The 16,113-nt window shown below is 40.5% G+C and overlaps 1 protein-coding gene across 1 annotated transcript in view; it reads left to right on the top strand.

The window, feature by feature from the left end:
• itga9 (integrin, alpha 9) overlaps positions 1 to 16,113 on the top strand; it is a 43,359-nt gene that overhangs the window by 15,429 nt on the left and 11,817 nt on the right. The window contains exons 16-18 of the mRNA XM_026310160.2: positions 13,134 to 13,286; positions 14,222 to 14,298; positions 14,777 to 14,924. Of these exons, the coding sequence (XP_026165945.1) occupies positions 13,134 to 13,286; positions 14,222 to 14,298; positions 14,777 to 14,924 (378 nt within the window). The remainder of the gene's footprint in view (positions 1 to 13,133; positions 13,287 to 14,221; positions 14,299 to 14,776; positions 14,925 to 16,113) is intronic.

The raw sequence follows: 16,113 nt of genomic DNA, 5'->3' as shown, positions 1-16,113 counted from the left end.
ATAGCCAGAGCAGCTGTGTCCAGCCTTTATGTTGAGCCACACAAAGTCTTGTTTCCTATGTAACAAACAGACATGAGAGTGATATTGTTCTGCTCTGCTAATTTTTTTGTAAACCCAATAAACACATGCCCTAAAACGTTGACTTGTAAAGTAAATGCTGAGTGTCTTTTGTGGTGACTTCATGCAGATAAACATTACATCTTTTCGTGTGTAAGATTATTTGGATTGGCTTGACTGAGGTGTGAAGTGCTGCATGGTTGCCACTTCAGCTGTGTAGATTATTATTTTATCACTATATATGGCCACAGATTCCACCTGCTCAGCAGCAATAGGCAGAAGTAAGATTTCCAGAGTTACCACCACACAGGATGCTGAAGGTGTGGTGCCCAAATTGCAACCTTACCAAACTGTTTACAGGCTGAATGACCTTAGATATGTATTAAAGGAAAGGAGACAAAGATTATGGCCTAGCGTGATAACTGTCTGCCATGAGTCTTTATCATCATACAGTACTTGTTTATCCTAAACTTGAGAGTAGAGCTGAAGAATCACCATAATTAAGATGGGATCTGGCTCCGCTCTGCGAGGGTTTCTAGTCTGCTTGGCCAGTCGCATCATTTATCTTCCTCATGTGTCTGCTCACATGAGCAACTCTCCCCTTCCTTGGAAGACTAATGGAAACCAGCTGGTTGTCTGACTGCATCCTCAAGGGTGGTGGTGGTTGTGTTGTGTGTATGTGTGTGTGGGGGATTCACCCGGCTAAAACACAATGAAAACATAGGTCTGCAGTTAGAGCGTCACAGCAGGGTGCTAGTCTGCTGTAGTGTCAACTGGATGTGCACGCTGGTGGTGCTGATGGAAAACCCTCACGTCAGGGTCAATCGCTCAAGCCCTGATGCATGGAGGGCTGGTGGAAGCAGGCCATGAGCTATTCTGAGCTCCTCTCACGTTCGTAACTGCTCTGACCAGCTGTCGACCCCATTTGTTGACTTTAGAAATTAAACACTTTTAAAGGGCCTCCGTTAACAGCAAAACTTAATAATGCTCTGTTAAAGTTGTGTTTGTTCTACATATTGCACATGCAGCAACAGAACTGGAACAGACATGCTCAATTTTCACCATCTGAAGTCAAGTAAAAACCTGGACCAGGCTGGCCACTCAGTAAATCATGTAGTGCTGAGAACACAAGGGCATAACTGGAGTCATTCAGGGAGCATGAAGTACAGAAGCTAATAGTTCAATCCTGACATTTCTTTTTTAAAGTAATTATGCAAGTCTTTCATGTTGATCATATTAAACATGTTTTCATTGGCATCGAGTAACAGCATACCAGCCCTCCAGATGGTCTTTGTTTGGTTATTTTTAGCCAAGTAAACTCTACGAAGGCGTTTACTTCAGTTCTACATCACATCTACAGTTCTACATCACAAAACAGTTCCCAGCAGTGATGTCTGATGAATGATTAGGGTTCGGATGATAAGAGTTTCTTTGCGTGAGACGGAAATGAGCCATTTATTAAGCAAACCTCCACATTTTTGTATAAATTCTTCACGTTTGTGTGTTTTATTAAGGGCTGTACAACTGGCACGTTATACTTCTGTGGCGTCTTCTCTTATTGTGCAAGTCAAAACACTTGTAGTAGAATAGTGTCACACGTTGGAGTGTTATGGATGTGAGACTAAATGCCTCACAGCAATTACACTTCATTTTAGTGGGATGAAGCACAGAAAAAAAAGTTCTTAAGAGACAGACAAAGATTTTTGTTACATGGAGACACATATCCATCCATTCATTATCTCCCACTTATCCTTTCAGGGTCAAGGGGAGATACAATATCAACATTGGAAAAATATCCCTATCAAAAACATTGTGATTGATTTAAAACATACTACCAATCCTGTTCATTTGTTCTGGAAAGGGTATTGAAATGGCCTCAGAGAGCTTGACATTTAATTTCAGAAAGTATGCAGATAACCCTGTTGACACAAAGTACACCTGAAAATCACAGGAATATGGGCAACAGAGTCTAGACCTGGACTGGTGTTCCACATAGCAGCAGCACGATAACACAAAAAGCACAGAGCGTCTTCATGTCATGATCTGTATCTTATCTGTGTATACACACTATATGTTGAATAGACATTGGTGTCCATAGATTTAAAGTGCAACAGGTGTAATGTCAACATTTCAATGTCCTACTCTAAACTATACGAGATTCATTATTTATTGTGTGAAGTACTCTCGGTTGTAGACCAGCTTTTACTGTTCACTTAGATTTATTAATTCTTAGTAAATGTTTTTGAAATATTCCTTTGTTAGATGTTCTGCACTGCTTCCATGATCACAGCTCATGACATGTTTACAGTTGTCATTTACAGTTTATCCTACGCCTATGTGTTTTTACTCCAACAGACCCATTCCAGTGCATTGCACGTGAGCCTTGAAATCATGCCAAGATCAAGTTCCATTAGTGGTTTTGAGTGGTTGAGTGCTATTGTGTAGTGCTGTAGATGCATCGCAGTCTCCAAGGAGGAGCTAAAATAGGCAGCCAAAGCCCCGCCTCTAACAGTTGTCTGTTTAATTTAGCTCATAAAGCATCCTGCTCACTTTCCTCTGGCCTATATTCCGCTGAGTATGTGCCCTATATCATGTCCTCCTACCATTTGCTTGGCACCACCTAAGTATTTAAAGCCCCGTCTGACTTTATTCTAATGGCCGCTGCTGTCTACTGGGGCAGCTACAGGATCAACATCTGTCTGTCAAAGTTAAATACACTGAGGCCATCTCCGGTCTCATATGGCTGAATGTTGGAAAAACTAGTCCATGATGACATGTGGGATTTGACCAATATAATGTATGAGCTTTTCAGCCCCTGTAGATGGACTGATGATAAGTCTATGAAGGTAGAAAAGGATCCAGGTTACTGTACTTCATCATTACATCATCATTACTCCTGCAAATCTGGTTGAAGGGAGGTAATGTTTTAATCTGCTGCAGTGTCTGCTTATTAACATCATACCTCATTCATATCTCATTTGACTTCTCTGGGTGGACAGATCCATCTTTTAGATGTCTTATTTTATTAGAGGACAAAACCTTAAACAGGATAAACCTGTGCTGTTGAAGGTTCGTGTACTGGTGCAATTTCATGTTCATTCATATAGTTTCAGCTTCACTTATATAATATGCACTTAATATGTGGCCTGTATTCACAAATGATTTAATTGTAAAATAAATAAGCAAAGTATTGTAGTAGTAGCAAGGTCATAGTGATCACTAGAAGAGCTGAAATTTTTAGCTCATTGATAACTTGTTAATTAATTCATTAATCAATTAACTTGTTTTATAAGCAACATTTAAAAAAAAAAAGTTTTTCATAGACTTCTGCAATAGTACACTGAAAAGTTTTGCACGTGGTTGATTGGAGATTGTTCATCTGATCAGTTTTGATTAAAATCCAGATCGGTATTTAGACTTTTTTTTATGACTGATAACTGACCTCCCAGACTAAAAGTCCTTTAAAAGTTTTTTTTCTTTTGTTTTGGTTTGTCTTAATGAATATAGTGCAAGATATTTGGTTCAGAGCAACATTCCAAGACTCTCAAAATCTGCAAAATTGCCACTAACTTACAAACACTATGACACACTACCGACAAAAAAACACATTTATTTACTGCATTACTCAGTAGATGTCTCTCCAAAGGAACTTAAAAAAAAATTGAAAAATAATTTACACCCACTTTTTGACCCAGGTATGCTCCCTGCAAACAAACAGGAAAGCCTGCAGTGTAAAGCAAAGCAAGTGTTCCTGTCACTGCAAATAAGAGAGTGTGCAGTAGGACAAAGTCTCAGAGCCTCAACACTGTCTGGCATGTGGAAACCCAGAGCCAGGCTGGTGCCACACTGCCTACTTTGTTTGCCTCTCTACAGTTCTGCAGAAAATGTGCAATTCCTTTTATGCCGTTCTCTTGGTTTGATTTACCTCAGGCCAACAGAGCTGATACAATGAAAGTCTATAGCAGGAAGGTAATCAGATCCAGCTGTCTTCTGTTACACACAGCAGCAAGCCAAGCACCTATTTATAAAGAACATAAAAAAAAAAAAAAAAAAATATTAAGAAATCAAGTGGAAAATGTCATAGACACAGTCATATAAATAGGTTTAGCTAAGTGCTTTTTCTACAAGTACAGTATTAGTGTACTTTACAGCATTTACTGGATACTAAAGAAGAGCTATTCAGGTTAATTTTAGCTCAGGGTAATATGTTGGTCAGGATTTCCCTACATGGTCATGCCAGAGTGAACATTAGACAGTTCTTCCCCAGGCTTACTTTGGGAGGCCACAGCCAGCAGACTTTTCTTCACTAAAACAAGTCAAACATCATGTGCGTTGAAGATGAAGATTATCGTCGGTATGGCTGCTCATTAGATGTACTCTGTGTTGTTGCCATAGTAAATCCATTGTTGCTATTCATATCAGGCCCATCCAGAGGTTGGGCAGACATAATGATTTGTTGATTTTGGCAGCTAAGCATGCTGGGCAAAATGCTTCCACAGTCTTTTGGCCACACTACTGCCACACGATGCCACCGCAAGGCAACATAATGGGTGGCCAAGTCCAACCACAATGAAAGAGTTTGTCTTGCCAGGTTTCCCACTTCCAGTGCAGAGGAAACATGTACTGTACTGTATACGGGTGATCCGTGTCAACGTGTGCGTGTTGAATCAGAGTGTCATAAGCTCTGCCTTCGATGGAGGATTTGCTTCACAGCACCAGGAAAAGACAAAAGACTTCATCACTTGGCAATCCTCATGGCACTTCCTTAACCTACTCGAGCCATTTGTTATTATTAGTGTATATGCTTGATATATGGTGGCGTCAACATTTAATTCTGCTTCCTGTATAAACAGGCAATATCCGCCACAAAGGAAGTGCGACAAATATATACACCAGACATCTGTTTATATCCGGCAGAGGATACAACCTGTCCTCATCAGGTAATTTTGACAAATTTGTGTTTTGCAAGCTTTATCAGGGCTTTGTGTAAAAACAATGGCTCCAACAATAACAGTCAAGTAAAAGTGCCCCATGTTTTCTGCAGAGTGACAAAATCAGCTGCAGGAAGCATCTGGAAGCCTGAGCTGTCACCAGGATGGAACAGACTCAAACACGCTCCCAAATACTAAACTCCAGGATAAAAACTGCACATTTTGAACAGCTCCTCCCTGTTCATATCTCATACATCGGAAAGTTGTTTTCTTTCCTGAGGCTGAAATAGCAATTTTCAACAAAAACAAGTGGTTATGGTGTAGTGTTGTTTAAACTGTCAATGCATGTTGCACAGATGTGAAAACTCTTAAATGAATTGCAGAAAAATACAGATAATAAGCTTCCTGTTTATGCACAAAGGCTATTTATCAACATGTTAAAGGAAGCTGATCTCTTAAAGACAGGAAGTCTTCAGATGCTTGTTGTTTTTTTTTTTCTAAACACCAACTAAATTCAGACATATAAATTTGATACGATATGGATATTTACCCTCCCAGTCTCTGAGTATCTGAAATCACTGAAAAATGTCTCAATGTTTTAATGGTTAGTAATAGTGTTGATTCCATTATTGCATAAAATGTAGTACAGTGGTGACAGAAGCAACATTGTTTCTATTTGATTCACTAAGTTTTCAAAACCCAAAGCTGCTTTGTTAAAAGGATCTGGATTTTTTTAAAAAAATTTTCAGGAGACTCCACACTCATCAGTCAGGTTACAACAGAGGTCATTGAGGGGTTAAAGGTAGACAGATGGCAGGAGCCCTGGGTTAAGAATTTGGAGAATGAAGAAGCTACGTATATAATCATGACAATTTAGACCCATTTACTTTCACTTTTGCTGCTGTTGTTTCTGAATTTCTACAGTTTATGGCTTTATAATAATTTAAAAAGTATAACACCATGCAGTGCTCTCAAAAGAGATATAGTAATGAGACTGAAAATAGCCCAGAAACAATTAATGTGCTGAGAATATCACCATGTGTGGGAGTTCAGTGAGGAGGACCTGCAATATGAGGGAACACATCTGTGTATTTATAGGTGGTTGGCTGGATTTCAGAGCCAGATATTCCACTAATACAGCTATAGTTAGCATTGGCCTTAAACCAAGTTGTTGTTGAGAGAAAGCAGTAAAAATAACACGCGGATGAATTTGGTATGTTTGAGCAGTAAACCTATTCCATCTGACAATTTCCACAAGGGAAGCAAGGCGTTGTTGAGTCCTCCTTTATAAATCCCAGCTGTGGTTTTAACTGTCCAGAGGTCAAATGTTGAATGCCTTCTTCATGATGCATGTGAGACCATAAAACATTCCTGTAATTTGTGTTTACATGAACGTAGTTTTAAAGACCTATAAAGTCAGTGCTTTCTATGCTCTCAAAGGTATGAGGGATGCATATCTCCTTATCTGGATTTTACTGAGAAGAGTCATTTTAATGAAAGTACAATGCAAAAGGTTGTGTGTGTGTGTGTGTGTGTGTGTGTGTGTGTGTGTGTGTGTGTGTGTGTGTGTGTGTGTGTGTGTGTGTGTGTGTGTGCGTTTTAGAGGAAAGGTGCTGTATGAGACAAGCATTTTCAAATGTATTTATTGATGCTGATTCATGATGTGGCCTCGTAGATGACAGTGGGTACAGATGGTCGACGTTTCCTGTCTGTTTTAGCCAGGAAGAAATGTATGTTTGAACAGCTGTATCTAGCCGTGCTCAATCCTGATAAAGGTTAGGATCTGGTTGTTGAAACAGCAGCTCAAAACTCTACGAAGGATTCTCGTGGGTCATGGATTTCTGTCTGTCTGCAGCGCAGCTAAAGATTATTTTTTGTTGTTTCCCTTGTATCCTGGAGTGGTGAAGGTATAAGAGAGGTGGACCTTAAGTCTAATTGTTAATTGATAATTTCATAAATTTATCAAAAATCATCGAATTGGACGCAGATTAGTGTAAATGAAAAAATGATACAAGACACTATTTAAAATGGAGCAAGGTTAAGAACAGGAAATGGAGGGAATGAGAGTTTAAAAATATGACTCCATAAGATGTGACATACTTAAAATTTTATTGTACCAACCATTCCGATGTGAACAAATGCTCCTGTGCAGCAACGATCCATGAAAGGTTTACACATGTTGGTCAGAACAGGGTTTGATTTATTTGTGCAAATGTTCATTGTAAGCAAGGCCTCTCCACCGTTTACTGAACGCACTATTTACTTCTAATTACCATGAGAGCACAACCCTGTAAATCCACACATTTGTTTTCATTTCTGTTTTCACTTAATAAGCAGAATTATCCACGGAGTTGTAATAATTTATTTGCCTTTTGTGTTCAACACATTGTACGATGGCCTCTGGACCCTGCGGTGCTTGTGTCTGTTTGATTTGATTCTGGGCACAGCGTGTTTTGATGCACAACAGGTTGGTGCTTGAAGCTGGACACAGATCTGAGAATCACTGCCTCTACAACTAACATCAGACAGACTCAAATATTTTCCAGTGGTTGGACTAAACGTGGCTCACGCTGAATGGGAACCGTTTTCGAAGGCATACTGCATACATTTGGTATTACCGATTTACATTACCGGACAGGCTGAGGGTATTTTTTTCCCAGAATAAGAACATGCTTGTTTTTATAGATTTATGGATTCTGGGCATGTAAATACGCAACTGTTTGCCACCAAGTTGCCAAAAGCAAAAGGTTTGAAGCTGCACTGCTTGATATTTTTATACTGGATGAAATCATCTGCTTATCCTGGCACATCCAGGGTTGTGGGGGTACTGGAGCCAATCCCAGCTGACATTGGGCAAGAGGCTGGGGTACACAGATGAGTTGTCCATCACAGGGCAGACAAACACTCACGTTTTCACCTACGGGCACTTTAGAGTCACTAATTAACCCAATCTCAATGTGCATGTCTTTGTAAATGCAGATTGGGTTAGACTGTGGGAGGAAACCAGAGCAAAAACCCAGACGTGCAGAATCCACATAGAAAGGCCCTAGTTTTGTACTGATTTTGAACACAGAACCTTTTTGCTGTGCAGAAACAGTGCTAACCACCGTACCTCCGTGCCACCTTATAACTATTGTACTGTTGGACAAAGGGATGAAACTACAGCGAATTATCACCCTTCTGTGGGTGCAAGACCTGAACATGGCACAGTTAAAGTGAGAAAACAACAAGAGAAAAATAACATAAAGTATGTTCAGAAGCAGCTGCAGGCATTCACACTGACACATAATCCACGAGAGCAGAGAAATTTGTTTTCTCTAGGTGGTGAGAACAAGAACAAAGTTAGTTCTCGCTAGGACATTTCATGCTCCACATGTCAAATGCAGAACTCCCCTCCCACTGCAGCACATGTCAGACACGCTAAGCATTGTGGGAATCTGACAGAAACTACAATACAGCGGATATAGGATATTGCCATCTTTTACGACAGGTGCTCTCCTCCGCACACAATGTTTGGGCTACCTCTCTCCACGAATGATTAGCCATTTGTGTGTCCTTATCTGCCTTACAAGATGTGTTCTAAAGATTTTCATACTTCTTAACCACCTTCGCCAGCTGTTCCTAAAAACTATTCATTCCGCATTAACCACGCCCACTTCAGATTTCTGACCAATCACACAATAGTTGTCGGCCACCACACGAGATAAACATTCTGCCCAGATGATGTGTCGAGAACAAGCTGCGAGAACTCTCAAACCAGGGCTGAAAGGGAAAAAATGACGTCTTTCTTTTCTCACAGCCCTGGGAGAGAGAACAAATTTCTCTGTTCTCGTGGAGTACATATAGGCCTTAAGACGTCTGTGGCGTCTTAAACAATATGCTGCCACTGGCAACAGCAGTCTAAACCAAGGAGCTGCTTCTTCTGGCATTTTAGTAGATATGAGCGACGTTCATAGCAAGTAAGATATGATCAAACCAAAAATAATACTGTTTACTATGAGTATAGTCTTTGGTATGTGTTAATAGAGGTGTGGTCTTTTCTGGTTTCAGGGTCTAGATAGCAGCTTTAAGATGCTACCATGCATGAGCAGGAAGATTTAGGAGCATGAGGATAATTTTCACTGACACAATGAAGCTGTTCAGAGTTGACTTCTCCAAAAAGGTTTCTTGCTAAAACAACTGGATGACACTCTTTCCCCCTCCTACACAGTTTGACATTCAAGGCTTCCCCACATCTGGCTAACCTATTCTGAGCACAACAGCTGCTGTAGTTTGACCTGTAGTCAGTCTGGCAGAGAGTTGCTAAGAAATTCAGTAGTTTTTCAATTTCTAGAGTTTTTTTTTTTAAGAACTCCCTGAGATAAGCTGCCATATGGTGCAGACCTTACTGTAAATACTTTCAATTTTAAGTTGTCTCCTTTTGTCTCAGTATACACACATAACCCTAACTTTGACAGACTGGATCCATTCATCACGCACCTAAAAAGCTTTTTCCATTTAAACTGCCATTCCCTGGCATTTAGCTCTTGAATGAAATGGCCTCAACCTGCAAATCATCCAAACATTCATTGTCCTAAAAAGGATTGCTGTGTGCGTGTTTCCCTCGCAAGTTAATGAAGACTTCCCATGACCAGGCTTAAGCTACAGTATATGCTTTTGAGGCAATGGTTTGGCAGAGAGAGAAGCTCTTGTGCGTTTCAGCCAAGCATGAAGCGTTTAAAAATGAGGATCAGAGCCTTTTGCAGCCTGACGTCATCCTCCCCGCACCCACCACGGTGGAACTGCTCTGTGAGCCCTGGAGGAGCAGTTTGGTACGTTGCCATCTTGCTGATCAGATTAACATGTGAGAATCAGAGCCTGCAACACTATAGTATAACTCCAGTAGAGCTCAACTAGAGTTCATGGTGAAATCTATAAAATATGCTCAATCACCATAGTTTTGTTTGTGTTCTCAAAAAACATGTTAACATAAAGTATGGATGCCTAGGATAGAGCCATGTGTGTAACACAGGGAAAGCCTGGTCGGCAGTGTGGGAGTGATTCTCTGCTCTACTAAATAAATGGGTCCTGAGTGTGAACATAAATAGTGAAATAGTATATTGGCAGAAACCTTGTTCCACAGAGATGCCGTGTTGTAGGTGAAGCATCAGTTCTCTGTTTTCTTTCAAAACATGCAAAGTAGCAAGCTGTCCTCCATCATGTGTTAAGTTTATGAATATGTATATAGGGAGGAAGACGTTTGTATAAAGTGCGCAATAAAATGTGGAATAAAATCTGCTGCAGAATACATCCTATACCTCAGTATTTACTGTTTCGGAAGTATGGTGGGAACTGTTGGAAAACAGCTGTTTCTCACTGGGTTTGCAGGCGTTTCTACAGTATGGCTGGAACCATTAATAAGTAATTTAGCCAATCAGAGGACGAGATGGTTGTGACTATTTTAACATGGCCGTGACCAGGAAATTTATATTTTTAGGTGGTCATGTTTTCTTTTGCAAGGACGCTGTCAAAAAATCAATCTGGTTTAAAGCCACTATAAGTAAGAATTGTACATTTCGGACTTCAGTACCCCCTAGTGGTAGTATCAAATCAGACAGAAATACAGGACTCTAACCTGAACCTGAACCAATAAAATCTGATTTAAATCTGATTTTTTTTTCTGCCTCAAAATAAGATGAAATGATCTTTCCCTTTTACTGACATCACTTCTGTCCATCTCATTGCTGCTTGTTGTCATTGGTGTGAAAATATCAGCTTCAAAGTGAGACTATGCAGCCACTGTGGCCCCAGGTGGTTTTTACAGGAGCTTTCAATTTCTTTCATTTTTAAAATAAGTAGTTATGATTGCTAACATTAGCCACTTTGAAGAACTGGTGATACTGGTCATTGTAAAAATTACAGAAATTCCATCCTCAAAATTGTTCTCTCTGATCTGAGATCAGGGACACTCCCTGCGGCTTTACACAGTGGAAGCCTTTGAGCAGAGAACGACCTGTTATGAGCTTTCTCTTGTGAACGTACCGTCATGTAAGGAACACTTGTTGGGCTTCAATCCATAAAACTGTAGGTAGGAGGCCGTTAACACTAGCTGTTGTCCTTCTCAACTAGAGGTCAGGAACTCCTCTGTTCTATAAATACGGGAATTGAAAGCGGGATCAGTGGGGGAGTAAATGGCCAGAACAGGGGTGTGGATTTGGGTGGGGCAATTGATGGAGAGACAATAAAAGCATAGTCAAAAGTGTTTCTGAAGAGGGAGCTTGCTGTGTGTCTTGGGAGCTCTCCAGTCAGCAGCCTGTAGAAGAAAGTGATCCTGTATGTGCACAGTAATGCATCACACTGGTTTAAGATTATGGTTCCTTACTTGTACGTAAGAGTTCTGTAAGCATGAGATTGTGCAAAGACATTGGATTTCAAGTAATGACTCCAAGTCCCCAAGTTCTGCTGTGCCCTGTGAAAATGTGAGATAAGCAGAGGGAGTTTGGGGCTGAAGAACCAAGCAGTGAACTCCCACAGGGTCAGTTCACTCAGAGGCCAGCACGACAGGGGCCATTTCAGGCATTTTGCTTTAATGGGTATTGAGGCTGAGCGTTTTGCCAATGTCTCACGTAGTATACCACCACTTGTCCAGCACTGACTACTACATTGTGTCATGTTACCTCCCAGTAGCTCATATACTACTAGAACAACACCGCCTCTGTAAGTCCAACGAGCCATGAATGGCAGTCCGGTGATTGATGTGAGATCAGTGTCCTCACTTCTGCATCTGTATTACACAGCTGTATTACTGCTGTGCTGTGGGAATGGACAGTTTGTGTTCGTCATCATTGTGCAGAATTAATCTTCAAAGCACTGCTCACACAGCTGCTACCATAGTTGCAGATAAAAAAAACTTAAGAAAAATGCACTTTTAAAATATGAACATTTGCTGGTTTTCTTAGTTTTGCAAGACTTGGAATTGAATATCTTTGGCTCTTGACCTATGTATCAAACCAAACAAGTTATTTGAAGAGGGATTTGAGAAATGTTATAAATGAAACAATAAACTGATTAATAAATACACTAATAGGCTAATAGGTTCTAATAATGAAAAGAAAATTCTCAGGCCTATTTCGAATTTTTTCCTGTAGAACCAACCATAGTGACAGAAAATCACAAATAGAATATCACCTGAAGCACATCCTTATCTGTCTGCAGCACTGTTTCCCAAATGATCCCCAAATCTGATTTTTTGATCTATTCTTGTCATTCACTAACATTTGCTCTTTCCTGCTGTAACTCTCTCACTGTGGATGAGTAGGGTGGGTTCACTGGTTATGCCTAATGTGTACCTCTGTGCCTGCCTGAGGAAATAGGATGGGCGGGTGGGTACTGGAAAACGCTCTGATAATGGACAAACGAGAAAAAGTGCAAAAGAACGAGTGGCCTTTCACCGGAAAACACAGGGAAGCCATTTGTGTTTGCATTGAGGGTTTGGCTCCATGTTGGTTGACACCAGTTGGGCAGAGGAAAACAGGTTTTTAGATACACAGACCAAAGTCAGACCCACCAAGCAGTCTTCAAAGAGCGTAGCTGTAATGGACAGAAGAGATTAAAAAAAACAACAACATTGGCATCTGCTATTCCCATGTATGCCTTTCAGCGCTGTCATCTAATGAAGATATGGGATTTGATCATTTTTAGCTCTGTTTTCATTCTGTCTGCATTGTTTCAAATCTGATGCCAAATTAAATACTGCTTTGTGATCTTAGATGGAGCCACTAAAAACACAAAGATAGCTGTCAGAGCCAGTGCCAGCAGGTTAAAAAATAATCTATGTGTTTGTTTTAGTGAGAGCTTTCAGTGACGTTCCTCTTACTTTACGCAAAAAGAAATAGTAATTGATGAGAGAGTTGTCAACCATTCATTACAACCAATTAAGATGTTTTTGTGGTTGATCAGTATACTTACATTTGGATTCAACCAGACTGTATGATCTTCCCATAATCTGCAGTATAATCGGTCTGTGCAGCAGGCGTCGACTAGAAAAGATGTAAAATGACCATAATCGCCCAGGCTGTTACTGCTTTGAAGTTAAAATTTGTTCAGATAGTTTTGCGTCTGTGGTAAACACACTCTTTACATTAGTCTTGTGTGTGCGCTCTACAGAAAGATGTGAAGGACGTGTTCACAGCCATCACGTTCGAGGTGGCTTACAGCCTAGGGAAGCATGTGTTGACAGGACACCAGGAGCGAGACCTGCCCGCGCTCACGCCGGTGCTTCGGTGGAGGAAAGGAAACATGATCGCAGTGAGGAATGAGGTAAAACAAGAATTGATACTGTTTAAATATAAGCAATAAAGTCAGAGGTCAATGCTCATTTTCATCATTGGAAAAAATCTCATTTAGAAAAGACAGCAAGTGCGTAGGAAGAGTGATACCAGACATGTTTTTCGCTGCTATCAACATGTAAAAAAAAGTCTGATACAGTCAATATGTGCACAGTTGTAGTTGTATTTGAGAGTGCACTTCTATGAGGCCCATGAACAGAAAAACTATTTTTACCAGTTGGTGTCTGTATTATTCATTTTCCCTATTTATCATTGGAATGGCTATTTATTTTCCTGCTTGATGTAAAAGTCTCAATATTAAGTACAAAGATAAATGAATCTAAGCATGAAAATGGTAATCAAAGATGATTTGTCACTTATTTAATAAACTTAGCACAACTGGCACAAGACAGTGATTATACTCAAATTTAATCCTTTCAGTCTTATTTTTTGATTTACATTACCAACATTCTCAAATTCAAATTCAGACCACAGTGATTTGGTATTAGTTACCAGCTTATTCTTGTCTGTGTTAGCTTTTCTTGAGTGGAATCCAAAAAGACAGATTTATTTATTTTCTTTGCTACCACCTCTAACCTGCCCCACATGTGTTTCCTCACTGTCTGCACCGCTTGAAAAACATACGTCCTACAGCACCTACAGAACCCGTTTAGCTGAAGCTCATCGACATCCCATCGAACTTTAAGAGTTAAGGTTCCTTTCATGATTTCATCCTCTGCCCATCCTCTCACTGATCAACAAGGGATCAGATAGAGTAAAGATTGTGAGCCTTCCTGGATAAAAATCTTCTGTGCAGCTCCAAGAACAACACAACACTGCCCTCTAGTCTGAATATGGAGTTGGTGTGGTCAGTGCACGGGCAGCATGAGATCATATGAACTGTGTACTTTACTGTTTCCTCTGCAGACTTGGTTTGAGAAGAACTGCCTGTCAGATGACTGTGCTGCAGACCTGAGGCTTCACGGAAAACTGTTGCTCTCTGGGTAAAAACCTTCGGCTTCACAATTTACATCCAGTCTCTCCTGTCTTGGCCTTTTCTTCTAGCACTGAGGAAACAAGATGACGTCATCGGTCATGTGGGTGTGGGTAGTGGAACCATGACGCATGTTTGGAGGATATCCATATGTTTTTCCATACTTAGGGAGTTCCCTTTCGTTTTATTTTGTATTTAACGCTGTCAGCGCATCATAGTGGCAGTTTATGTCTGTCGTGGTATCCAGCAGGATGGTATCATTTTTTTATGCATATTCTTAGTTCTACTCCAAAAAAACAAGTACTCTATTTTAATGGCACTTCTTCTTTGTTTACTTACATTTTAAAGTAAAAATTTCAAAAGAAAACAAACTTAGATCACTTGTTAATATAAATATTTTCTTGCTGTTTCTCCTATTACATCCCACAATTGCCATGAGAAGTTTGTTTATCCGCTGAAATTCATTGCTTACTTTCTGTTCCCATCAGATTGTACACCAAGCCCCATTTGGCCCTCGGAGGAGTGAAGAACATCTCCTTGAACCTGACCATCTCTAACGCTGGAGACGATGCCTATGACACCAACATCTATTTCAACTTCTCCAGGGAAGTTTTCTACATCAACTTCTGGCAGAAGGTCTGTTGAAGTATCTGCTGTTTATTTACTCTGGTGCAAGTTTATTTCTGAAATCTTATTAGTCGCTATTTTGCTGCAGGGAAGCACGAGTGAAACAAAATTTTAAACTATATACAAAACTTTTTTTTTTTTTTTTTTTTTTTTTTTTTGCACAAGCATCACCTGAATGTCATTAGTTTTCCCACTGAGACGTGCATTTTCTCAAAGACAGTTTATTTAAAAAAGACAGATTACGTGTCAGGGGTGCAGTCTAAACAGTCAGGCATACAAAAAGACAGACCTGTGAAAAGACGGATAAACTTGAAGCTTAGCCTGAGCTGTGTAGGCTGCCCTGCAGATAAAAGGATGAGGGTTCAGGGGAGCAGCAGCAACAACAGCTGTCCCATCTCGCAGGGTAGCCCCTCTGGCTAACCTGTCATACGGTTCTCCGACTCATTCAGCACAGACACACCATGTCAACAACATATGAGCCGTGTGCATGAGAACAGATCAGAACACACATACGTCATATTCCCTCAAGCTTGATTTATGTGGTTTTCAAATGATGTTAAAACTGTCTTCTTCATAGAAACGTGGGAATAGTCAGTAATACCTGATTTTAGTGAAGTACTGCTAAAGCAGTATTTACCCACTGCCATCCCACATTAAACCTAAGAGATTTTCGATGAGACCTCTCTTCAGGTAGATGGATTTCACAGCAGCCACCTCTGCCTCCGCTCATGTCTGTTTGCTCACTTGCCGTGAGGAGTCCAGCAGGTCACAGCTGAGAGAGACGCCACGTCAGACAGAGCGATCTGTCATGAGGATGAAAGAGTTCAGTAGCTTTTCAGATGCTAGAGGGCACAGCATCCTTCAGGAAGTCTTTTCCCTTCATAATGGACTCAGGTTTATCCTCCAGCTGGGTTGTGCACTACTGTGATAGATGAGACATTCTGCAAAGCCCCAAACCTGTGGCACGATTTAACCGCCCTCCCAGCAGTTCTGAAATTGAATTTAAATAGAATACATGCTGCAGGCAAATATTAGAAAAACAGTGTGTCAGTTTCAGTTTCATTGCTAATCTAATGAATCTGGCTGATGTTAAGTATCAGGTTACCTGCTGCCACTGGGCCTCATTTTGTTCAGGAGCCTGATAAGTGTGGGTGGCCTGCTGCACAAAGGGAACAGGAAGTGAACAGTATGAAGAGTT

This window comes from Mastacembelus armatus, chromosome 15 (genome assembly GCF_900324485.2).
Source record: "Mastacembelus armatus chromosome 15, fMasArm1.2, whole genome shotgun sequence".
NCBI classification, from domain to species: domain Eukaryota; kingdom Metazoa; phylum Chordata; class Actinopteri; order Synbranchiformes; family Mastacembelidae; genus Mastacembelus; species Mastacembelus armatus.
This window is presented reverse-complemented; position numbering and strand designations above follow the sequence as displayed.